The sequence below is a fragment of the Pleurodeles waltl genome, chromosome 5 (assembly GCF_031143425.1).
Source record: "Pleurodeles waltl isolate 20211129_DDA chromosome 5, aPleWal1.hap1.20221129, whole genome shotgun sequence".
NCBI lineage: Eukaryota > Metazoa > Chordata > Amphibia > Caudata > Salamandridae > Pleurodeles > Pleurodeles waltl.
The window spans coordinates 1,130,669,559-1,130,696,284 of record NC_090444.1 but is presented as its reverse complement, the minus strand read 5'-3'; the positions used below and the strand labels follow the sequence as shown (position 1 = coordinate 1,130,696,284).

At 51.2% G+C, this 26,726-nt stretch overlaps 1 protein-coding gene across 1 annotated transcript in view; it reads right to left on the bottom strand.

The window, feature by feature from the left end:
- LOC138296308 (zinc finger protein 154-like) overlaps nucleotides 1-26,726 on the bottom strand; it is a 298,559-nt gene that overhangs the window by 221,489 nt on the left and 50,344 nt on the right. Inside the window, exon 2 of the mRNA XM_069235325.1 lies at nucleotides 14,864-14,990. Within this exon, the coding sequence (XP_069091426.1) occupies nucleotides 14,864-14,990 (127 nt within the window). The remainder of the gene's footprint in view (nucleotides 1-14,863; nucleotides 14,991-26,726) is intronic.

Genomic DNA, 26,726 nt, shown 5'->3' with positions numbered 1-26,726 from the left:
AACTATATGCACACAAATGATAATGTGGGGGAAATCAGGTATTAGTGAGTATTTATAATCTGTGCATCCTACAAAAATCCTTTATTTCCATCACACGCCACAAAAATTTGATCCTTTTCTGATTTCCTAACTACTGAATGTTTATAGTTAATTTACATGCATTTATATGTTTTGTGTGTTACAAAAAATGACATTCTACAGCCTTTCCTTTCACACTCCCTGTACCACTGCAAAATTGGCATATAATTCACTTCACTTTTTCCCCTAAATACAAAGTGAGAGAAGTTTATAAACTCCAATCCCAATGTTAAAAAACATAAGCCACAATTTTTCAGAAGACATAGCCTGATATTTGACCTCTGTCTGCGAAGTGCAGCAAATGTGACAAGATAAATACAGATTTTAAAAGGCATCTTTATTTATCGCTTTGACTTTTACGACCCAACCAAAGTCAGCTCATTACCCACCAGCGGGTCAAGATTCATAGTTTGAGAAATGCTGTTATAAAGCATGAATGCTTTGTAGTACCAGAAGATGATCACCTGACCTAGTCACACAGGCCACAGCCTGTGATGTCAGAGTAGAATACTGCTGCTGGAAGAAATTGTCTTTCTCTGAGGAGGGGAAACAATCAGTAAGTATGAAGGATAGTGAGCTAAACATGGCCAGAGAATTGGTTGTTGCGTCAGAATTCTGCCTGCCTTCAGAAATAAAGTTCAAGCAGTTTGTGCTTCAAAGCACTAGTGAGAACCTCTCTCAGGGTTTGCATGGTAGGGGTCCCAGACTCAAAGTTAGTAGCTGATGCCAAAAGGTAAAACCTTGATGTCAAAGCTTCTGGATGATTTATCAGGGTCCTAACAGGCGCCATTGTCTCACGTAGCTTCCTGTTGCTGACTGGTGACTAGAATCTTTGTAGAAGGATGGCTGATTGGGTGACTGAAGGGTGTGTGTACCCGGCTTGATCGTACTGCGCCACTGTACTCCAGGATGAGATGGGGTAGAGGCTTCGTCGATCCTCACATGCTGACCACTCTGGAGGAAAGCGGCCTCTCCAGATTGCAATGCGCAACTCAGAAAAGCACACCACTGCCAAACGTGGGTCTCCCATCAGTCTACTGAAAACTGCAGATAGAAAACGTAAAGGGGGATTTTGGGACTTATGAGGCACACCCATTCCCAAAGACTCAAGAGTTAAGCATTGAACACAAGAAATATACAGACACCGTAGAGTCAATGGTAGAGTTGGTGGGTTGTTTGGAATCAATGAGATGCCCCCCATTGTTCAGAACACAGAGTAACAAGTTGCTTCCATTGAGATACAATGGGGAGATGAGGGATTACATGTAGCCAAGCTCAGGTAAATGATGAAAAGGGGCTGAAATAGGAGTGTGTAAAATAAATAATGAGTAGGTATCAAACTCACTGTAAGGAGTCAACCTACTAGTGGCTAAGTCAATATATGGGAGGAGAAAGAGCAGAAATTAAATATAAGCAATGGAAACTATAGAAGAAAGAGTTGCCTATGCACTGCAATTATAAAGCATCTTATTTAAAAGATAAAGTGAGGTGTAGGCCCCTCTTTTCAGGATTGCCCATGAAGAAGAAAAAGGCCTGAAGATGATCTAATGACTATCATCATGCTTATGCTGGGACTGATCTAATGTAAATGTTTCAATGAGAAAGGGAAATGACTCTGACCATTCCCACTAACAGATGAGAAGTATGTTAAAATGTATCACTGGCCTGCACACCACACCAAGAGTGATTCCTCAGGTATCCAATTGTGGTAAGACAGTGAACACACCTCTCCTACCTACTGCCGCAGCACCAATGACTGTGCATAGCATGTGGAATGGGGATCGCAGTGCTTGGGAACATCATTTGCACAAACACTAGGTATCAGGTTGTTCTATTCTTGTCATGGACATTCAGGTACTTTGAACAACTCTAGACCCCATATGCCTTTACACTTCCAGCGAGATGGCAGGTGTACTTATGTCTTTATGAGAAAAATATGTATATTAATGTCTATCTATGCTCACTGCCTAATTAATCCAGCTACTGACTATGGTTGGGGCCTGCCAGGATCTGGCAGGAATTTCCTTTGTAAATGTTTGGGTCACCATGGATGAGTAAAGCAGGATGATGAGACATGGAGATGAATTCAGATTTTTAAAAAGGGGAGCAGCACTAAAAAAGATTCTCTCACAGGTCATAATGGTTTTGAAGAGCTGTGAAACCCATGTGAACGGAAGTTACCCTGCATAGGAGTATAGTAGTGTAAGTTGTGAAGTAAGTACATATAGTGCCTTAATAGCACACTGTACATGTGTGCAGTATTGAAACTGAGGCCCTCATTACATGTTTGGCAGTCCCATGACCGCCACAGTGGCAATGGCGGTCGCACTGCCGGCAGCCCAGAGGAGAAGACCGCCATATTATGAGCATGGCGGTGTTCCCAACAGAAACACAGCCAATACACCACCAGTGCGGCTGAACTGCCGCGGCCAGCATCTTCAGGCCGGAGGAGACCATGTTTCTGCCGACCATATTACAAGGTTGGACACCGCCAGGATTTCCGGGGCGGTCACACCACCACAAAAAGCCCGGTGGTAACAAACAACATAAAAGGGAGACACTTACCGCCAGGAACACAGACACTTCCGCAGCCACCATGGAACCCGAACTTGAAGTCTTCCCACTGCTCCTGCTGGCCATACTACTCCAGAACCAGTGACGGCGACGAAGACAACAACCGTAAGTAAACCCACCTAGCACTCAATGGAGGGAAGGCCATTAGTGCACACCCATACATAACACACAGCCCCGGCATGGCTAAACACGGCCACACACACACGCAAACATACACCGAACCAACACAAAAACACACCTACATACAAACACGCACAAACACCACACACCACGGCCAACATACATGTGCCATACACAGACCACACCGCACACACAAACCACCGCCACTGTCAGACACATCTACACACAACACCACTGAGTCACACAACGACAACACCATTGTAACCACAAAAAACCTATTAGCAGAGAAGCACACTGCACACCTCTACAGGAAAACATACTGGCTGCAACACGTAACAACAGCACACAACTAATACAAACAATAACACTTCCAAACAACGTGTCTGAGCCACGTCTACCCAACACACAAAGTAAATCACAGATGCATAACAACACACACAACACTACCACACAATGCCACACAACACCAACACACCACACACAACAAATCAAGTCCATAGCAGAGCTCACCCACACAAATCATGCTGCTACACAAACACATCACATACACAAAACAAATCGCACACATACATGCGTAAGGAAAGCAAGGACAAGTTTGTAACCATCAACACCAACGGTGAAGTGGTGCAGATATATTAAAATATATAAATGGATGTATAGATAACTATTTACAAAATGGGCCTAATGGCGAGTCCAATAGTCCTCAGTGCCCCGGCACACTGGGCAAGGTCTCTCGGCCCAACTTGACTCCTGACAGCAAAGTGGCCTCCATATGGCAGGGGCATCAATGGGGCAAGCAGGCACCTCGGGGGTGATGGTGTGGGGGGCCAAGTGTGGGCTTGGGTTTGGGAGGTTGGCCTTAGACTTTGAGTTGGTGGAGGGCTGTTGATTATGGCTTGGGGGGGGGGCTCTCCCTAGCTTTTGTGTAGGTCAAACTCTTAGGTGCAGTAGGGACATGAGCAGTACCAGGTCGGCCATGAGTGGAATGGGAGGTGGAAGGACTGGGTCTGGGGAGAGTAGCACGGCGCTTGGGGGAAACAGGGACTGGGTCAGTGGGAAAGAATAGGGCAAACTCATACAAACATCTTTTTTTAGGAACACAAGGGCGATCATGGGAAAAACATTTGGGCGTGGAGGGAGAGGGAGTGTTTGAGAGGTGTGTACAGGTATGTTCCTTGGGTGCTGGTGCGTGGGTGGATGCCATGTGTGTGTTGGATGTCTGTTGGGTGAGTGTGTGCAGGGGGTTAGGTGTACTGGGAGGGGGGGCAGAGATGCAGGGAGATGCCAGGGTGGATGAGTGAGTCTTGTGGGTGGTGTGTGCAGGTAAGGTGGATGTACTGCATGTGGGGGTATTGGTAGTTGTGAGTGTGCATGTGGTGTATGGGGTGGATGTGTGGGCGTCTGCTATTGTGGTGATGATGGCCATGAGGGGTTTTGGGGGAGTCTGTGTAGGGAGAAGATGCTGTTGCGTCTTCATGTGTCTGTTGTCAGTGTGCATAGCGGTGGAGGGACCTGTGGTGCCTGTGTTTGTATTTTCAAACCGTGTCTGTTGAGGTGGATGAATGGGGGTCTGACTGTGTGCTTTGGATGGGTGTGTGGAGAGGGGTGTTGGATTGGGCATAGGTAGCTGGAGGGGGGACGGAAGAGGACGGGACACTGGATACCGTCAAGAAGGAGGCCAGAGCCTGACAGGATCTCTGCAGGCCAGTCAGGGCAGTGAATGCCTTCCAGGTAGGTATTGGTCTGCTGCATCTGTGATGCCAGTCCCTGGATTGCATTCACAATGGTTGGTTGTCCCACAGAGATGCACCTCAGGAAGTCAATAGTCTCCTCACCGAGGGCAACAGGGCTGACGGGGGGAGGGACGGAGGTGGCTGCGGCTAAGGAGAAGCCCACCCTCCTGGGTGAGCAGGCACGGGCAACTAGGTCGGGAGCTATAGGGAGGATGGTGCTGATAAGGAGGGTGGCAGACAAGGATAGTGCTGGGCTGGTGCCAGATGGGCCCACCACCACCAGGGAGCTTCCATTGGAGGAGGAATTAGTAGATGGTGTTTTCGATCCGGTCTCCCATGTGACACTTCCCTCGCCCTCCATCCCACTGGGCCCCTCGTCCTCCGTAGGTCTCCACATCCTAGGTCCCGTGGGCTGCAGCCTCCACACTCGTTGGTTCCCCTTCTCCTTCGCCTGATGAAGCTGATGCACACAAAGACAGAGGAGGAGAGGGAAGGAAGGTTGGAGAGAAAGAAAGGGTGCAATGGGTCAATACCTACTCATCATTCCCACAGAGTAACAACCTCTAATCTGCTGATATGCCATGCCATTGCATGCCTTTGAACTGACAAGCACATCTGGCTAAAATCATAGGACAAACTGAAGTTATGCAGTGAAGACCTACTGATGTGGAAACATATGGCACATTTTGACTTATGAAGGGTCCTAGGATGCACAGTAGCTCAGTACTTGCCATACTACCATGCCCGTTTACATAGACATACCCTGTACTCCTTACCCATATAATTCCTGCATGGCAAGGCAGCATGCCAAGTAATCCTTTCACAATGTGTACAGTAATATCTTGGCTCCCAGAAGCCATCTCCACCTACAGATTGAGGCAGCTGATTGAGAACTCACCAATTTCCTCAGTCATAGTGGCAGACCATTACTGATGGCAATGCCCCGACACCTCCGGTATACTGTTGCTGATGGAAGGATCTGCTCACTCAAAAGATGTTTAATGTGTCCTAACAAACTCAAACATGGGAGTAAACCCATCATGAGTCACTGTCTGCATGGCATTGGCAGGCAACATTGAGTAAAAGTCCTGCCAGGGTGGCTCATACCCATAGCCAATGTGCAGGTACAAATGATCTACACCACATCTTCCCACTAGTAGACTACCCACGCCCATACATGCCTACCATTAGCTAGCTGTGAGTGTGTACTTACCCCCTTGAGGCTGCTGTACTGCCCTCAAGCACCCAGCCACCTCATGGTAGGCCAACGCCAAAATGTGGGCCCAGCTGGGCCTCAGAGGTCTTCCGGGTCCAGCATCTCAGGTCCTCCCACTGCTTTCTGCAATGGGTGCTCTATTGGGCATGGACCCCCAGGGTCCGCACATGCTTGGCACTGGCACACCAAATCCCCTTCTTCTGATGGGCGTGGACCTGCATGGGTGACACAGACAGAAGGAGAAAGTCACGTAGAGTGGCATCACAGCAACAGCAGTGGACTCCACACATCAGACACATCTCATGACCACACAAATGTGCACGTACACCACCAACACACCAAATCCTTTGCCATCTGCATGCATCCACTCAGTGTGCGTCGTCACCTTTCATACCCATACACATCACAAGCAGACAGGACAGGAACATTTGACTTACCTGCTGCTCTGGTGCCCCCAAACAACCATCCTTACATCAATCAATCAATCACAGACATTTAGAGAGCGCGCTATTTACCCGTTAGGGTTCCAAGGCGCTTAGGGGGGTGGGGGGGTGACTGCTACTGCTCGAAGAGCAAGGTCTTGAGGAGTCTTCTGAAGGCGAGTAGGTCTTGAGTCTGTCGGAGGTAGGTAGGTAGCGTGTTCCAGGTCTTGGCGGCGAGGTAGGAGAAGGATCTGCTGCCGGAGGTGGTTTGTTGGATGCGGGGGACGGTGGCGAGGGCGAGGCTCGCGGATCGCAGATGGCGGGTCAGCGTGTAGAAATTGAGTCTGTTGTTGAGGTAGGTGGGGACGGCGTTGTGGAGTGCTTTGTGTGCGTGGGTGAGGAGATTGAAGGTGTCTTGTCGACGGGAAGCCAGTGGAGCTCTTTGAGGTGTGGGGTGATGTGGCTGTGGCGGGGTGCGTTGGTGATAAGTCGGGCTGAGGCGTTTTGGATGCGTTGAAGTCGTTGGAGGTGTTTTGCAGGGATTCCTGCATAGAGTGCGTTGCCGTAGTCCAATCTGCTGCTGACGAGGGCGTGGGTCACTGTCTTCCTGGTGTCGGTAGGGATCCACTTGTAGATCCTGCGGAGGGTGTTGTAGCAGGAGGAGGTGACGGCGCGGACTTGTCTGTCCATGGAGAGTGCGGAGTCGAGGATGAATCCCAAGTTGCGGGCATGGTCGTGGGCGTCGGAGCTGTTCCAAGGGTGGTGGGCCACCACGAGTCGTCCCAGGCGGAGGGGGATGTCCCGAGGATGAGGATTTCTGTCTTGTCGGTGTTCAGTTTCAGGCGGCTATTTCTCATCCAGTCGGCGACTGCTTTCATTCCTTCGTGGAGGTTGGCTTTGGTGGTGGCGGGGTCGTTGGTGAGGGAGAGGATGAGCTGGGTGTCGTCGGCGTAGGTGATGATGTTGAGGTCGTGACGGCGGGCCACTTGTGCGAGGGGGGCCATGTAAATGTTGAACAGCGTCGGGCTCAGGGAGGAGCCCTGGGGGACGCCGCAGATGATGTTGTTGGCTTCTGAGCGGAAGGGTGGGAGGTGGACGGTCTGTGTTCTGCCGGAGAGGAAGGATGAGGTCCAGGCTAGGGCTTTTTCCTGTATTCCGGCTTCTTGGAGGTGTGATAGTAGGGTGCGGTGGCAGACCGTGTCGAAGGCCGCTGAGCGGTCTAGGAGGATGAGGGCGGAGGTTTCGCCATGGTCGAGTTGGCGTCTGATGTCATCTGTGGCGGCGATGAGGGCGGTCTCGGTGCTGTGGTTGCGTCTGAATCCGGTTTGTGAGGGGTCAAGGACGTTGTTGTCTTCGATGTGGCGTCTCAGTTGAAGGTTGACGATCTTTTCTGCGACTTTCGCTGGGTAGGGGAGGAGGAAGATGGGGCGGAAGTTCTTGAGGTCCTTGGGGTAGGCTTTGGGTTTCTTGAGGAGGGCGTTGATGTCTGCGTGCTTCCAGCTTTCCAGGAAGGTGCCTGTTTCGAAGGAGGCGTTGATGATCTTGCGGAGTTGGGGTGCGATGATAGAGTCGGCTTAGTTGAGGATGTGGTGGGGGGAGGGGGCAGTCGGTGATCCGGAGTGGATGGAGTTCATGATTTTGCGTGTTGCGTCGTCGACGTTGGACCAGGCGGTGATGGGGTTGGCAATGCTTGGGTTCGAGGTGGTGACAGGGGTGGGCGTGGTCGGGGTGTTGAAGCTGCTGTGGATTTCGGCGATCTTGCTGTGGAAAAAAGCGGCGAGGGAGTCGCAGAGTTCCTGAGAGGGCGGGATGTCGTTGACGTTGGCGCTGGGGGTGGACAGTTCCTTTACGATGCGGAAGAGCTCTTTGCTGTCGTGTGCGTTGTTGTCTAGGTGGTCTTTGAAGGAGGACCTCTTGGTGGTCCTGATGAGGTGGTGGTGTCGGCGGGTGGCGTCTTTGAGGGTTGCGTGGTTGTTCGGTGTGCGTTCTTGGAGCCATTTCTTTTCCAGTTTCCTGCAGGCGCGTTTGGAGGCCAGGAGTTCGTCGGTGAACCAGGAGGCTCTCTTGCTGGCGAGGTTGCTGGGGGGTTTCTTCAGCGGGGCGAGGATGTTGGCGCAGTTGTTGGTCCATTGTTTGAAGTTGCAGGCCGCGGTGTCTGGGTCGGTGGGCTCCTTCGGCGGGTTCTGGGAGAGGGTGCTGAGAAGTTGTTCTTCAGTGACTTTGCCCCAGCTGCGGCGGGGGAGTTGGCGGCTGTGGTGGTGTGCGGTGTTTTTGTTGTAGGTGAAGTGGATGCAGCGGTGGTCGGTCCAGTAGGGTTCGGTGGTGTCGTTGAAGGTAACGTGGTCGCTGGTGGTTAAGATGGCGTCCAGTGTGTGTCCAGCGGCGTGGGTTGGTGACGTGACGAGTTGTCTGAGTCCGAGGTTCGTGAGGTTGCTGATCAGCGTGGTGGAGTTGTGGTTGTTGTTGTTCTCGAGGTGAAAGTTGAGGTCCCCGAGGAGGATGTAGTCCGTGGAGGCGAGTGCGTGGGTGCTTGCGAGGTCGGTGATAGCGTCGCAGAACTGGGCCGGTGGTCCATGGGATCTGTAGACGAGCGTTCCTCTGAGGGTGGTGTTGGGGTCGGTGTGGATCCGGAAGTGTAGAAGCTCGGCGGTGTTGAAGTGGTCGTCGGTGTGGGTGGTGATCTTGAGGGTGGACTTGTGGATGATGGCGAGTCCTCCTCCGTAGCCGTTGGTGCGGTCCCTGCGGGAGATCTTGTATCCGTCTGGGATGGCAATGGCGATGGCTGGCACGGATGAGTAGTTCCACCATGTCTCGGTCAGGAACGCTACGTCCGGGGCGGTGCTGTCGAGCAGGTGTCAGAGTTCCACGGCGTGTTTGCGTGCGGAGCGGGTGTTGAGGAGTATGCAGCTAGTACATGGGTTGGAACCAGTCTACTAGCTTCTCAAGCTCCTCTTGGATGAAGGAAGGGACCCTATCTCCTGCAGGTCATGGTATACTGGCTTCCAGAGTCAGAACACAGCAGCACACGCAGTGGAGGTCTTGCTTGCCCGAGTGTCAGGAGTCAGGTGAGCTATGCAACAACAAATGGTGGTCATGTCCGTTGCGTACATGACTGTTACGCCGGCGGTGATCTTCATTGGCCCAAGTCTCATTAGCAAATGAGGAGTTGCATGGCATTTGAGACCACCTTCTGCCATGACAACTAAGGCCGGTGGAATTAGGTCACTTCCAACTGTGCTGTGCTTGCAGGACAGGCAGCTGCCATTTTACATGTATGTAGTGCATTGTAGGTGAATGATAAGTGCGTCATAGATGATTTTAGTGACATGTGCACAGATGACCTATGTTCACACATGACATGGTACACACATTTGATATTCATGCATAGTGTTGTTGGATGTACAGATAACAATGGCATGACATGTGCAGTCACTTGCTGTCTCATAGATGGGGTAACCATATCTATATGTTCAAAATTGACATACAACTCATTACCTGTGCTAATAGGGTGTTGTTATACGGAAGTGTTAAATGTATTGTGTCTGGCAAACTGTCTGTCTGGGCCAGGAACTGTCATCAACGATAGCATACAGGGTCACTAAACATGGCCATATGGATTCAGTGTACTTCAGCATTATGTCCACATAAGGGTCACTAAACATGGCCATATGGATTCAGTGTACTTCAGCATTATGTCCACACTACTCTTGTGTTCTACGTGTATTGTGTTTGGTGGCTTGTGAACTGACGACATTAACTTGTGGCTATTCCTCTCTCCCATTCCTAAATTCCGTGCAAAGGTGAGAATGAGACATGCACCTGTGTACCAGACCCTTGTCGATCTTGCTACCCTGGAAGAAAAACACATCATACAGAACTATCGTCTGAACCGTCAGACCATCATGGAACTGTGTAACCAGTTGGAGCCATATCTTTTGTCTGCCATACGCCATCTCTATGCCATACCTCCAACAGTGCAGGTGTTGTCTGTGCTACACTTCCTTGCCTCAGGCTCATTCCAGATCACAGTGGGCTTGGCAGCAGGGATGTCACAGCCCATGTTCAGTCATGTGTTGAAGGATGTACTGTGTGCTTTACTCAAACATCTGGACAGCTACATCAGGTTCCGCCAAAGTGCGGATTTGCCCAATCTTAAAGCTGACTTCTATCTTATGGCACATATCCCTCATGTGATAGGGGCCATAAATGGCACCCACATTGCTTTGGTACCTTACGGGGTCAATGAACAAGTGTACAAGAACAGGAAAAACTTCTACTCCATAAAATGTCCAGGTGGTGTGTCTAGCTGACCAGTATATCTCCCAAGTGACGGTCAAGTTTCCTGGTTCTGTGCATGACTCCTACATTCTGAGGAACAGCAATGTCCCACACATGATGGCACAACTACAAAGAGAGAGGGCCTGGCTCATTGGTATGCCTTAAATTTTATGTGGGCATCACCTCTCTTCACATACTGCCCTCTGTCACCACTACCAGTATTGTGATGTGTCTAATCTTTGTGCACACAGGTGACTCTGGATATCCTTACCTGCCGTGGCTGCTGACACCAGTGAGATACTCAGCCAAAGATGGGGAAGACTGTTTCAATGAGGCCCACGGCAGGACGAGGCGTGCCATCAAGAGGACCTTTGGGCTACTGAAGGCCAGATTCCGGTGTCTACACGTCTCAGGAGGTGCCCTGCTCTACCACTAAAGATCTGCCAGATAGTTGTTGCCTGCATGCTACACAATCTAGTCCTGAGATGAAACATTCCATTACTGGATGTTGAGGTGGTGGCAGCTGGACCAGTGGCTGATGATGGTGACATGGATAATGATGAGGAGGCAGATGTTGAGGATGCAGCTGACACTAGACCAGAGTTGATCCAACAACACTTCCTATGGCATGCAGGTATGCGTTTATTCTGTTGTATGTATACTGTACTGCTGTCTGCTTGTGACATTGCTCCTCCTGATGTTTGCCATCAGTGGAGGTGGCAAGTGCAGCTATCCCACTGTGTGGGTTTGGGGGACAACATGTTGGCCATCAGGAGGGGAGTTACTGTTCTGATGTCAGGCCTATGTTTGCTATGCTGTAGTCACATCTGCAATGACTTGGGCATGTTGAATGTTCCCTGTACTGCTATGCCAACTACAGTTGGACCGCATGCATATTGTGGTAAACAGTATTGTTACCTATCCTTACTGTACACAATATGGAACATAACTTTTACTGACAGTGGGGCTTGCCTTTAGAGGAGTAATGTCAGCTGTGAGGGATGTACCATTGGGATTGCATGTCTGGTACATGCGGGTCTGCCATGGTAATTTGTGTTCACATTCTACTTTGCTATTTACACTAGGGAGCTTGACAATCTACTGCATTTGTGTTGGTTGTGCAACATTGACTCCTATTGTGATGGATGTCCTTGTCTTGGTCTCTTTGCAGGTCTGTTGGGTGGTGCTACTCTGGTTCCTGGTTTGACTGGTGGCTCCCTTGACACAAGACTTCAGTATATGTCTGTTCTACTGTTCTGTTCTACTGTCATACTCCCTGCACATTGCACCCTCTTCTGTCCATCTTCCAGACTATTAATGGTCAATGTGTCAACTATAATGACATTTTGTACAACAATAAAGATAGGTAAGCAGTAGTTGTGCTCAATGCTGTTTACTATGATAAACAATTGCAATGGGTGAGGAGTGGGGACATGGTGGGTGAAATCATCAAAGCAGTTGGCCCAGCTGCAGGTAGTACAGGTTCCATGAGAAAATGGAGACATGACAGTGGACACTCAACAGGGTGTGCCAGTGGCACACAAAGGAGAATGCTCAGAAGACGCTCACAACCTGGCAGTTGTTTTGGTCTTGGCATCAGGTCCTGCAGGATATCTGGATGGACGACATTGTTTGCCTGGGGGTTCCTCAGCTACAGTGGAAGGGGTTCCAGCGGCGTGTGGTTCCTCTGGCAAGGCCTCCATTCCACTAGCTGTGGCAGAAGTGGATGGCTCAGTTGGTATGTGGCTAGTGGAAGGGGCCTGCTAGTGGGTGGGGACACATGTAGGATGGTAGTAAGTTCTTTGAGCACCCCTGCAATGGAGGCCATGGTAGCACTGTGTGCCTCCCACTGCTGCATGGCCTCCTGGGGGTATTACCTCTGCAGCCTCTGGTTCTCCTGCAAGGCTGAGAGGATCTGACCCATCTTGTCCTGGGATTGCTGGTATGGCCCCAGGACATTGGTGATGGCCTCCTGACCACTCGTTTCCTTTCGGGCCCATTCCTTGGCCCACAGGTGCCCTCCAACTGCCCCTGGCCTCCTGTGACCCTGGCACAGTGTGCCCACTCCCTGTTACAACAGACCTTCACCGTCTTGGGTGTGAGGGGTTGACTCTGGTCCCTGTACTGTGGGGCACACTGCTGATTGACCAGTCCTTGGTACACAGGTTTGGGGACGAGGGGTTGGCTGTGCTGTTGTTGCCACTTGGGTGGGGCACTTAGAAGTGGTCAGAGTGGGGCTGGTGGTGGTGAAATGACCAGTTGTCCCAGATGGGCCAGGTAAGTCGTCATAGTCCAGCCATCCACTGGGGCCTTCATCCTGGGGAGGGCTGGCTGCCTCTGGTATCCTCTGCAGGGTGGCAGTGGCAGGGGTACCTGTGGATGGAGAGGGAGAGAGTTACATTGTGGAGGTGTACTACTTTGTTTCATAGTCTGGTTCATGCAGTGGCTTGACTTGCTTCCCAGTGATGGTAATGACAGATGCAGAACTGCAGACATTGTCTGTGGGACATGGATTGTGACATTGGTTCCATGTACCATTGTGGGTTGTGGATAGTGGACAGCACTGCTGTCATTGCCATGTAGTAGTACGCAGTCAACACATCCAGTTGGTGTAGCTGGTGCGATGGTTTAACGTGCAGGTGTTCCACTGTGAAGTGGGAATAGCAGCTTTTCATGTGTAAGAAATAATGCATTGTGGGAGTTGCTTGTCATTGTGAGTGCTATCCTTGCACAAGGGAGGGACTGTGTGGGGATAGCGGCAAGGGGGTGGTGTGGCATGCAGCGGTGAAGCATTAGGTGATTGGTGGGGAAGCGGAAGTGTGAGATGGGGTGAACTGGGGAATGATAGGGTGGAGGGCACGCATGCTGTACAGGAGTCGTTGGTGCCAGGGGAGTGTTGTTGACTTACCAGAGTCCCGTCCTCCGGTTACTCCAGTCAGGCCCTGAGGATGCATGATGTCCAAGACCTTCTCCTCCCACGATGTGCACTCTAGGGGAGGAGGTGGGGGTCCACCGCCAGTCTTGGTGATGGCAATCTGGTGTTGTGAGGCCAAGGAATGCACCTTCCCCTGTAGGTCGTTCCACCTCTTCCTGATGTCCTCCCTTGTGCCCGCTGAGTTGACCCTGTCAACTATCCTCCAACATACATCCATTTTTCTGGCTATTGATGTTTGCTGGACGTGTGCTCCCAACATCTGTGGCGCTACCCTGACGATTTCATCTACCATCAACCTCAACTCTTCGTCTGTGAATCGTGGATGCTTTTGAGGGGAGATGGTGGTTGGTATGTGGTTTGGGGAAAGGGGAATGTCGTATGCAAGGGTGAGATGTTTGGCGGTTGGTGGGGTGTGCTTAGTTTTGTGTGCTGGTGTGTTGTGGTGTTTGTATGCAGTTGTGATGTGTGTATGTTGTTGATGTGTGCTGCGTGTGTAGTGTATATGTGCCTATGGAGTATAAGTAGTAGGTAATGGGTTTGTGGCTCTGCGCTGTCTGTGGTTGTAGCTGCAAAGGATTGTGGGTTGTGTGTGTGTTTTATGGTGGTGGATGTGGGTGTGTGTAGTGTGGTAATGTGTGTCAGGTGTGGGGTGTTCATACTGTCTAATGTGGTGTTAGGTTTTGGTGGTGGTGGTAATTTTAGTGCGGCGGTTCGCTCCGTCAATAGTTTTCCACCGTGCAATGACCATTGTGCTGACTTGTGGGTCGTAATATGGAGGGCGGGATGTTGTTGGCGTGGCGATGCTGGTGGTGGTTACCACCTCTCTCCCGCCCTCGGTCAGCCTGGCGGTCTCACATTTGTGACTTTTTTGGGCGGTCTTCAGCATGTGACTCGTAATACTGCAGTCGGGATAACGCCATCACTAGTGGTCTTTTGGCGTCCATCACCACGGCGGTCTTCAGAAAAGACCGCCAAACTCATAATAAGGGCCTAAGTCTGTTGATACATTGACTGAGTCTGATGAACCTCACAGCAAACTGCCTTGAAACACAGAAGCACCTTCTAAAGATCTGGCCAGCCTACAATTGGATTTCAGAATGAAGACTAGAGGCTAGTACTATGAATAAACATTTACTCATCACTTCTGAGCAGTAAATACTTCAAAGTTCCACGGAATAGAACACTACATGAACACACAATCAAAAAGAACACTGCAATTTCATATATGCTACGCATTGGCGGCCGCACGGCGGTTACAACTTGGCGGGCGGCGCTTGCCGCCCGCCAATGTTGTAATGAGGCCCTGTAACATTAAAGAAGGATGACAGAGCTGAGTTTGTCAGTTATAATGTTTTTTAACAAGTGTAATGGTTTGTATTTAAAAATATAGTTGAGTACCTACTTCCAGTCGTACAAGAAGAGAATCAAAATTATTTAATCAAATTTATTATCGGGTAAAGTATTAAAAAAAAATTATACACCTTTATGAAAGAAAATGAAACATTACCCAGAGAGAGTAGGGCTTGGTGAATTTCATTCATCACATTTTTATAAACTTCTCTCTGCCATTCGTGTAACAGCCTCCACTCTTCTTCAGTGAAATTGGCAGCGACATCATGGAATGTAACTTGTGCCTGAAACAAAAAGTTTTGAAGCATATTCTTAGCCATTTTTATAGCATAACATATTTTGGAATTAATCATATAAAATCAGAGCTTGTTTCTGTTGATCTAAAAATCTATTTTGTAAACAATGATATCTCAGACAAAGTACCTAAGTGGAATCTTTAGACCATGACACAAACTCTACAGTGACAAAGAAACATGTCTGGTGCTACTCACATTTAATCCTACTTTTTGTGTTTAATATGAGATAGGAACCCCTTCCTACCTACAGCTTGCAACATATGCATGCGGTCACCATTTTGCCGGTGAAACTTAGGATCCAGACGATGATCTCAAACAAAGAGTAGGTAGTCCGAGTATAGCTTAAGAAATCCTACAAAAAAATAGTAATTACTCTGCTCAAAAAATTTACTTTTAGACCCAGAGGACCAAGAGAATGATCACCCTGATGGTCCAAAGTTTTGAAGAAAGTGGTAGTTTCTCACAAACGCATTTAGATAAGTAACAACTTCTAGATAACTAGCAATCAGGATTCCACACACAACATGGAACAGAATCAGTACTTGTGTCACTCATGGATGACATTCTTTAGCTGCACAAAAGAATTATCTGTCACTCCGTATCCGCCTCATCTGCTATCTCATTCAACACTAATGATTTTGAACTCTTTCTTATCTGAATTCAAGCTGAAGCACATGTATCAAAAATCTTTAAGCTGGTTCAAATATTTCCTACTTGACGAGACACAAAGTAACAAACTCAACTCTGGGAAACCAGCTGTAAAGAAGGTAGATTGAGAGATCCATCATGCCGCACTCACATCACACCATACCTTATGGAGCTCTACTGGCTACCCAATCAAAAAAAGCACAATACAAATTCCTCACTTGCATTTTCAAGGCACTACACCACTACACCAATTGGCCGAGCATACATCAACACTTGTATCTGTTTTCACAAACCTTCCAGACACTTCTGCTCATCTGGACTTCTACTTACCTAAATCAAACTCATACGGAAAACCGGAGCCATCTCCTACAATGAACCGCCAATACATATTAGAGCCTCATCCTCCTCCTCACTACTTGAATTCTGCTAAAACCTGAAGACCTGGCTTTTTATAGGAGTCCCAATAGGCCCTAGGTGTGGCTAGACTCTCATCAGCTCAGCTTCCTCCTGGGTGATAGTGCATACCATAACATAAGAGAGGTATTCACCCTTATCTTACACGTAATTTTAACTCTTACTTTAATTCTAATAGTTACCCTCATCGTAACCAAATCCTATTCCAAACAATAGCTTTGAGGCTTACCCCGATCCCAACCCTACCTTATCCTTGCCCCTTACCCTAAGCCTGGCCTTGACCCTAAATTGTACCCTACCGCGAATTAACCTAACCTTGTCTCTATCCCTAATCTTGACACTATTTTTCAAATTATTATCCTGTAACACATTTCTCTGATTTGCATTTCTCCAGTTGTTTTAATTTTCATTTGAACTGTATTGCATTTTATTGAAGTTCTCTTGAGATGTACTGAAAGAATGATGGGATGAGTCCAGGTATGAGGGCTTAGTGAATGCCTAAACTCGTCATTGACTGAGACAGCACTTTTGTTTAAAAGCCAGACCTTTTGGCATTGCCAATGCATGTTAACCATTTAGACACACATACAACCTACGTGCCAAATTGATATACTTTGAGTCTGCTTAACAAATTAGTATGCTCATCTTAGCACTCCTGCATCCAATGATCCACCCACTGACTCATTCTTGCATTCTCAAATCAAATTTTATTTGGTTATTCAAAGATAGCCATGATACACAAGTACGAAAAATAAAATAAAATACAATACAATAAAAACATATAATGCTAATATTCATTAATACAAATTCACATAGTTGGGCCAGCTTATCACACATTTTAGGAAAGATCCAACCCTGAGGCACACTAATTCATCAGACATTGTACGCAAATAATACAAGGCTGGGCGACATTGTAAACAGCCTTTCCCTTTCAAAATGGGAAATAGAAATCTACTCCTGAAAAAGGCATATAACTTGCAGAAATATATAAACTGCAATAATGTTTGAAAAGAAGCACCATCACACCGGCATATGACAATACTTTTTGGGTCAAACTGGCCTAAGGGAAAGCACAGATTGCACCTAACAGACCCAAGACGAAATCTGGTAATAAGTGCCCTTTCCTTCAAACTGCTGACCTGAGACAAATAGGCTTCAATCCCTGAGTGTACCTTGATCATAACAAAATCCTGGACAGAGGATTTCAATAATTCATTAGCCTCATTTTTTCTCATGATGAGTATATTAAACTCCATCTTAGCCCAGCGCTTATCAGATTTACTTAAAAGCTGCAGGGAAATAAAGATCTCTGGGTGGCCCAAATAGAGTGTGCTATCCTTAATTGAATTTAACCAAGGAATAACCCAGCCCAAATCACAAGACAGACAATCTAGGCTGACTTCCCTATTAAAGGAAGCACACTCATTAGTCCAAATGGAAATCCAAAGGGGCAAAGGTGCTATGTTAATACTATCCTCCACATAGCCCAGATCCAGCTCCTCATGCATACAGAACCCCGGAGTATTGGGTCCCACCCCAGCAACATTCTACAAAATCTGTCCTCTTCTTTTTGAGGGAAAGGACTATTTCGATAGCCCCAAATCAGCGCCCCATACGTTAGGACTGGAAGGCATTTAAGCCTATACACCTCAAAAAGGGGTATAACAGTTTACTCCCAACCCTAGAAGAGAATTCAAATGTTGTGCCAACTGCAGTGTTAAAACGTATACAGCGCTCAGAAATACAGGGTTGGAAATTTACTTTATCATCAAAACACCTAAATAAGGAAATTCATGAACACGACTAATAACATTGCCATTAATTGTCACCAGGCCCAGTTAACTCTGAGGCTTACCACACATCATATAATGTGTCTTTGCGATATTTGCTACAAAATCTAAGTAAGCCATGAATTTTACAAACGCAATGACTGCACCTCATAAACCATTCATTGTGCGCACCATTAAGACTGCATCATCAGTGTACAACAAAACAGGGACACTTTTCCCGTTAATTACTGGCACATCCTTACACCTTTCCACTACAAAGTAGTGCAAGCCATTGATGTTTAAAAGAAACAGCACTGGATCAAGGATACATCCCTCGTACACCCCTCTATGAAGATTACAAAAATCAGTGCATTCACCATTCTGCCCATACCTTAGAGAGGCATCAGTTCCAAAACACCGAGCATTCACCAAAAATCCACAACTGGGTTTGGCATCCCCAACTTATAAAAGGATCCCCAGAACTTAGCCCGATTCAACCTGTTAAAAGCGCTGCTAAGATTCATGAAAGCCAAATAAGGGGTGCCCTTCTTAGCCATTGTGTATTTGTCAATAATTAATAACAAGCTTAGGCACTGCTCCTGGGTCCCCAGTCCTTCTCTGAACCCATACTGTACCGGGCTTATTATAGCCTGTTCCTCCACCCAAGTCTCAATGCGCTGCAAAACAGGTGCAGGATCTTCACCAAAGAGTCTAACAGGGAGCTAAAGCTGTATCATTTAGGGTCATTACAGTTCCCTTTTTTTTTTTTTTAAACAGGCACTATACACAGACTTCCACAAGAGTGGGATCCCATGGCACATTGGAGCATTTAAGAAGTTAACAATAATAGGGGCCAAAAAATAAACATCCCTTTATAGAGATCTATGGGGATGCCATCCAGTTCCAGCGCTTTATTAGCTGGACTCTCCTGAACAGCCACAATCACCTCATCCAGGCAGAACCTAGTGGCTACGCTAGGACAGGGTTCAACCCGGGCCTCCACCACTGTCTTAGGGTCCTCAAACGAATAAATACTGTAGAAATGGTTAACTCATCTATCAGGCGGGATATTACATCCCATCCCTTCAGTTGTTTCTGTGGCAGAACTTTCAGCTGTTAACAATGCTCCAGAACAGCCCTGAATTCTTGGTAAAACAAGCTAATCCCAAATCCCCCCACATCTGTTCTTGCCTCACCAGCTTCCATCTTTTTAGTGCAAGCTTATATTGGATCCTTGCTTCGGTCACTTTTCATCTGTCTCTAGGCAACATATTTAGGGGGTGATTCTAACCCTGGCGGTCAGTGTTAAAGCGGCGGCCAACCCACCAACAGGCTGGCGGTAAAAAAAATGGGATTCTGAGCCTGGTGGGAACCGCCAACACAGACAGCCACCTTAACACTCCGACCGCCACAGCAGTACAAACAAACAGCGCGGCGGTCACCGCCAACAGACAGGCGGCAGACAATGTACCGCCCACACTATTCCAACTCACCAATACGCCACCTTTTCCGGGGCGGGAGCACCGCCGATAAAAACACGGCGGAAACAGACTACGGACGGGAAAACGCTCACCACTACGCACTCCAGGAGGACGGAGGACAGCATGGAACCCGAATTAAACATCCTACCTGCTCTCGTCTACCTTCTCATCTACCACGAGTACGAAGTCCGGCGCAGACGACAACGGTGAGTACTGCACCTACGACACACGGGAGGGGGAGGACGAAAGGTTACGGGCACAACATATGCGACCCCCCCCCCCCCCAACTATGTACTCACCAATGCAGAGCACCAAGTCACAGTGACACCACCCAAACACCCCTGAAAAATGCTAGGACATAATCATATTTGGAATAAATATTTATGTACCAAAAAGCTCCAGAAAATTATCGTACAACCATGAAAGATATTCACAACAAAACTAATGACATACACATCAGTGTATAACTGAAGTACCAAGTCCTGCACATCCTACGAATTCAGAATGTCCGTGGGCCAAAGTCTTGAGAAATAAGGGCAAAGCCCACACAGGAGACCTGAGTCCTTTGGAGAGAACACTGCAGGGGCATCAGATGTAAAAACTACAGGCACCTCAGGGGGAAGGGAAGGGGGGGGCACCACAGCCACATGAGTCCACGACGCCAGATCCACGAGGAGCCACCATGCCCACTGGACCATCCTGGGGAGTGCAAAGCCACAGTCTCTCAATGTCTCTACAGTGGGTGGGCTGCCCACTGGACCATCCTGGGGAGTGCAAAGCCACAGTCTCTCAATGTCTCTACAGTGGGTGGGCTGCCCACTGGACCATCCTGGGGAGTGCAAAGCCACAGTCCATCAGGTGGATGACAGTCTCCACTGGTCAAGGAGGAGGCATGGTGGGCACAGTGAACCATAAACGGTGCTTGAGACGGCGGTGCCCAGCGGAGCGGTGCTTGAGATGGCGGTGCCCAGCGGAGCGGTGCTTGAGAGGAAGGGCCCAGCGGAGCGGTGCTTGAGACGGCGGTGCCCAGCGTAGCGCTGCTTGAGAGGAAGGGCCCAGCGGAGCGGTGCTTGAGAGGAAGGGCCCAGCGGAGCGGTGCTTGAGAGGAAGGGCCCAGCGGAGCGGTGCTTGAGACGGCGGGGCCCAGCGTAGCGGTGCTTGAGAGGAAGGGCCCAGCGGAGCGGTGCTTGAGACGGCGGTGCCCAGCGGAGCGGTGCTTGAGACGGCGGTGCCCAGCGGAGCGGTGCTTGAGAGGAAGGGCCCAGTGGAGCGGTGCTTGACAGGAAGGGCCCAGCGGAGCGGTGCTTGAGAGGAAGGGCCCAGCGGAGCGGTGCTTGAGACAGCGGTGCCCAGCGGAGCGGTGCTTGAGACAGCGGTGCCCAGCGGAGCGGTGCTTGAGAGGAAGGGCCCAGCGGAGCGGTGCTTGAGAGGAAGGGCCCAGCGGAGCGGTGCTTGACAGGAAGGGCCCAGCGGAGCGGTGCTTGAGACGGCGGTGCCCAGCGTAGCGGTGCTTGAGAGGAAGGGCCCAGCGGAGCGGTGCTTGAGACGGCGGTGCCCAGCGGAGCGGTGCTTGAGAGGAAGGGCCCAGCGGACTGGTGCTTGAGACGGCGGTGCCCAGCGGAGCGGTGCTTGAGACGGCGGTGCCCAGCGGAGCGGTGCTTGAGAGGAAGGGCCCAGCGGAGCGGTGCTTGAGAGGAAGGGCCCAGCGGAGCGGTGCTTGACAGGAAGGGCCCAGCGGAGCGGTGCTTGAGACGGCGGTGCCCAGCGTAGCGGTGCTTGAGAGGAAGGGCCCGGCGGAGCGGTGCTTGAGACGGCGGTGCCCAGCGGAGCGGTGCTTGAGAGGAAGGGCCCAGCGGAGCGGTGCTTGAGACGGCGGTGCCCAGCGGAGCGGTGCTTGAGAGGAAGGGCCCAGCGGAGCGGTGCTTGAGACGGCGGTGCCCAGCGGAGCGGTGCTTGAGATGAAGGGCCCAGCGGAGCGGTGCTTGAGAGGAAGGGCCCAGCGGAGCGGTGCTTGAGATGGCGGGGCCCTGTTCAGCGGTGCTCTTCTCCACAGCGGGGCCCTGTTCAGCGGTGCTCTTCTCCACGGCGGGCCCTGTTCAGCGGTGCTCTTCTGCACCGCGGGCCCTGTTCAGCAGTGCCTATCTCCACGGCGGGCCCTGTTCAGCGGTGCCTATCTCCACGGCGGGCCCTGTTCAGCGGTGCTCTTCTGCACCGCGGGCCCTGTTCAGCGGTGCTCTTCTCCACGGCGGGGCCCTGTTCAGCGGTGCCTATATCCACGGCGGGCCCTGTTCAGCGGTGCTCTTCTGCACCGCGGGCCCTGTTCAGCGGTGCTCTTCTCCACGGCGGGGCCCTGTTCAGCGGTGCCTATCTCCACGGCGGGCCCTGTTCAGCAGTGCTCTTCTGCACCGCAGGCCCTGTTCAGCGCTGCTCTACTCCACGGCGGGCCCTGTTCAGCGGTGCTCTACTCCACGGCGGGCCCTGTTCAGCGGTGCCTATCTCCACGGCGGGCCCTGTTCAGCGGTGCCTATCTCCACGGCGGGCCCTGTTCAGCGGTGCCTATCTCCACGGCGGGCCCTGTTCTGCGGTGCTCTTCTGCACCGCGGGCCCTGTTCAGCGGTGCTCTACTCCATGGCGGGCCCTATTCAGCGGTGCTCTTCAGCACCGCGGGCCCTGTTCAACGGTGCTCATCCAGCAGGTCAAGGGAGCCAGACCTGGCCTGGACTCCCTGCTCAGTCGCCCTCGGACCGTGACGTTTCTGGACCCTTCGGGGACGGACTCCTGGCCTCCTTAGTGTCCTCCTTCCCAGCTGGGATGTGGCATGAGGGGTCCACCTTCACCGCGCTCCTGCTGCCCTTCCGCTCCTTTGATGGGGCTCTCGGGCCCTTGCCTCCCCTAGATGGTGTGGGTGGTGAAGTGGCCGCACATTGCTCCTTGGGGGCAGCCCTGTCGGTCCTCGCACAGCGGCCCTTGTTTTTGCGGGTCCTCTTGCCGGGGGGGGGGCTGGACGTGTCCTTGCTGCTGATCGATGTGTCACTGCTGGCAAAGGGTGGGCTCCAGAACCCAGGCACAACAGTGACACCCGAAGCTGGGCTGGTGGTGGCTGCGGTGCTCTTGGGACTCTTTGAAGATGGATGGGGGAGCTCATCGGGGGGAAAGAGGTTAAGGTTAGCCAGGAAAAGTTTTTTAGGGCCAAGGTAAAGGGTAGGAGAAGGGGAGATGGAAGTGGAGGTAGAGGAGGTGGTTGTAGGAGAGTCAGGTGTGCTGTCATTGGGTGAAGGTGCTGGTGCTGTAGGCTGTCGTGAGGTGGATGGCTGTTGGGTGGGTGTCTGCCTGCGTTTGTGTGTCTTGGAAGAGGGGGTGACAGACACAGTGGGAGAGGACACAGGGGACGTGTAAATGGCAGTGGGGGTGGTGACTGCACGAGTGTGGACTGTCCTGGAGGGTGAGGTGGTGATGGAAGCACTGGCTGATGTTGGGGTGCATGCAGGTGTGAGTGTAGACGTCACAGGGAGGGAGGAGGGAGACGAGGAGGAGGGGGACACAGGGGTGGCAGTGGCTGTTGGCATGTCTGCATCTGGGTGTTGCTTGGGTGAGTGTTTGTGGGATCTGTGGTGCTTGTGTTTGGATGAGCTGCTCTTGGGTGTTGAGGTGTGTGCAGGCTGGTCTGATGGTGTGGATGGGATAGGCTGAGGAACAGGAGACAGAGAAAGGCTGGAGGCAGTAAGAAGAGGGAGGCTGGAAACAGGGACAATGGCTGCCGTCAGTGCTGAGGCCAGAGCAGTGAACGCTCGTTGATGGGCAGCCTGACCCGAATGAATGCCCTCCAGGTACGCATTGCTCTGTTGCACCTCCCTTTGCACACCCTGGATGGCATTCAAAAGGGTCGTCTGCCCAACAATGAGCGTCCTTACCAGGTCAATGAGCTCCGCACTGAGGGCAGCAGGGGCAACAGGGGCAGGGGCTGAGGTGCCTGGGGCGAAGGAGACGCGCGCCTTCCTGGGCGAACCGGCACGGAGCGAAGACTGAGGGGCTGCTGGGAGGGCGGGGCTGGTGCGCTGGGTGGCGGCTGTACCTGTAGAGGCGGGGGCACGGATGTTGCCGCCACCCCTAGGGAGCTCCCATCCGAGGACGTGTCGCTTTCGCTGCTCTCACCAGCGGTCCCCGTCGTGGTGCTCCCCTCGCCCTCCGGATCACTGGTGCCCTCGGTGTCTGTTCCTGGGCCCACCGGGGCCTTGTGTCCTGCAGCTCCCTCGTGCTCCGATGCCAAATCTCCTCCGCCTGATGATGCTAATGCACACATGCACAAGAAGATGAAGAGAAAGGGTGGGGGGGGGAAAAAGAAGACCAGGTTGAGTGCATGCAATGTCAACACCGTTGGCGGAGAGGACAGACACAGGTGCCTAATGCACTAAGCCGCGCATTCGGGGTACACTACTCAGTACTACTGACTAAGACAACAGGCCAAGAGACGTCAAACGCGCACATGGGAGATGCTGGACCTTCAATGGCTGTACTTGTCATCCTACCGAGGTGGGGGCCGGGGGCACAGGGCCATGCCTAAGGGAGAGGACTACACTACAGAAAGCGCCCTGGCCTAATGTCACCCACAGCCCTCCTCCCCCACCCAGACGCCTCCACTGCGCAGAAAGATAGGAGAATGTGCTGATACTCACCCCCTTGTGTCTGCTGTGATGTCTTAAAGCGCCCATCCAATTCAGGGTAGGCCACCGCCAGGATCCGGGACATCAGGGGGGTCATGGTGCGACTGGCACCCCTCCTAGGTTGGGAGGCCATCCCCAGCAGTGTTTCTGCGGTCTTCCTTGTTCCGCGGCGGATGTCCTCCCACCTCTTGCGGCAGTGGGTGCCCCGTCTGTTGTGGACCCCCAAGTTCCGGACTTCCTTGGCGATGGCACGCCAAATCTCGATCTTCTGATGGGCGCTGACCTATTTGACATGTACAGGGTGGAAAGGAGGAAATCATGAATGACCTGCATGTTAGATGTGATTGGCCCCCCCCACCAACTTTGCCATATGGCACATGCTCTCATCTGTCGGGCGTTGCACTCCTCATTCGCCCCCCACCCCACCAACTTACATCCACCCCAATCCACACAGGCATAGCCCATTCCATGTGCACCCGGTGTACTCACTTGTTGGTCTGGAGGACCGTAGAGTAGCGCATACTGGGGGAGGACCCCATCCACGAGCTTCTCCAACTCTTCAGACGTGAAGGCAGGGGCCCTTTCCCCAGTCGCAGCAGCCATTGTATCTTCCAGACCGAGGTCACAGCAGCACTTGCAGTATAGGTCCTCTCCTGTGGATGATCAGGTCTCGAGTGATTAAGCAGATAGAAAATGGCGGTCACGCCCGCGGCGGTGCGTACCGCGACCGCCGGCGCACTTCGTCATTGGCTCCTGAAACCCATAGGCTTCAATGTTAACCAATGCGGCTTTGCGCCGCGGTCTTCGACCGCCTACCGCCACGGTGTGCCCCGCCAGCGCATTGACCTCACATCCCATTGTCCCACTTCACAGGTCAGGCAGCCGCCATTTCAAGGGCCTACATGGCTTAATTTTGACTGCGACACACAGGCCTAGGCCTTGCATTGCCACACATACACGCCTTTCAACCCATTGCCATTCTTTAACTGTGCAAGCTGTCTGTACGTACCTGTGGTTTGGCTGACTCTGTGCTCCATGTTGTCCTTCCTAGGCACCGTCCGCTGGGACTTGCGATGAGAAGGAGGAATCCTCGCGTGTACCGACCGCTGGTGGACCTGTCGACAATGGAAGAACGCCATATAATACTGCGATACAGACTTGACCGTGCCACTATCCATGAACTGTGTGCCCAGCTGGAGCCAGCCCGGATGTCCCCCATCCGCCAACCCACAGGGATTCCCCCTCTGGTGCAGGTTTTGTCAGTCCTCCATTTTTTGGCCAGTGGGTCATTCCAGACCATAGTGGCCATGTCATCTGGAATGTCTCAGCCTATGTTTTCTAAGATTTTGAGCAGAGTGTTGTCTGCCCTGATGAAACTCATGCGGAGCTACATCATTTTCCCAGAGGAGGGTGACTTGCCTACAGTGAAGGGTGATTTCTATGCCCTTGGACATATCCCCAACATCATTGGTGCCATTGATGGGACCCATGTGGCTTTGGTACCCCCAAAAGACGATGAGCAGGTGTACCGAAACAGAAAAAATTATCATTCGATGAATGTCCAGGTGGTCTGTTTGGCTGACCAGTACATCTCCCATGTAAATGCCAAGTTCCCAGGGTCAGTGCATGACGCGTATGTGATGCGAAATAGCAGCATCCCCTATGTGATGGAGCAGCTACAGAGACAACGTGTGTGGCTAATAGGTGACTCTGGTTACCCCAACCTGCCGTGGCTACTGACCCCAGTGAGGAATCCCCGGACAAGGGCAGAGGAACGCTACAATGAGGCCCATGGGCGTACTAGGAGGGTGATTGAGCGAACCTTTGGCCTCCTGAAGGCCAGGTTTAGGTGCCTGCATATGACAGGTGGATCCCTAATGTACTCACCAAAGAAGGTGTGCCATATCATCGTGGCGTGCTGTATGCTTCACAACCTGGCTTTGCGACGCCAGGTGCCTTTCCTGCAGGAGGATGGTCCAGATGGTGGTGTTGTAGAAGCCGTGGAGTCTGTGGAGAGTGAAGAGGAGGAAGACTCAGAGGACGACACAGACAATAGGGACAGAGTGATACAACAGTATTTCCAGTAACACCCAGGTAAGAATCACCCACGCCATTTCACAATTGCTTCTAGCCTCCTGCATCTGTACTTTCTGTAGTTCCCACCAGATCTTTTTGGGTAATTTTTGATTTTCCCTTCCCTTCTCAGTGCTGTATGACGCAGTGCCTGACTTCTGCTTGGTTTGCCCATGAACTACAGCGTATTGACATTGGTATGTTGTCATCACTAATTGACAGAACAGATATTGAACAGTAATATGTAATACATTTGCTAATAATACAGCATGACTCCAAACTGATTTGTGTGCAATATGTGATTTATTTACAGGGCTAGATATTGGTACAAGTGATTATAAGGGTGATGGGTGGGGGTGGAGTAATGTCCATGGCAGAGTCCAGTTCTCAGTCTCACAGGTGCATTGTCCTTTTGCCTGTGGAAGGATGGAGCAGAGGCAGTTCATGGTTGGACAGGGTGGCAATGTGGGACAGTGGGAAGAGTTCAGGGGGTATGTCCTGCTGGCGGGGGTCTTGACATCCTACTCTGTCTTTTTTTTGGATCTCAGGCTCCTCTTACGGGGTGGTTGTTCTTCAGCAGGAGGTGGAGTTCTGGTGGCCTGCCGTGGTGTTGGGGCCTCCTGTCCACTAGCGCCGGCGGAGGTGGTAGGCTGTTCCTGGTCCGGGCTAGTGACAGGG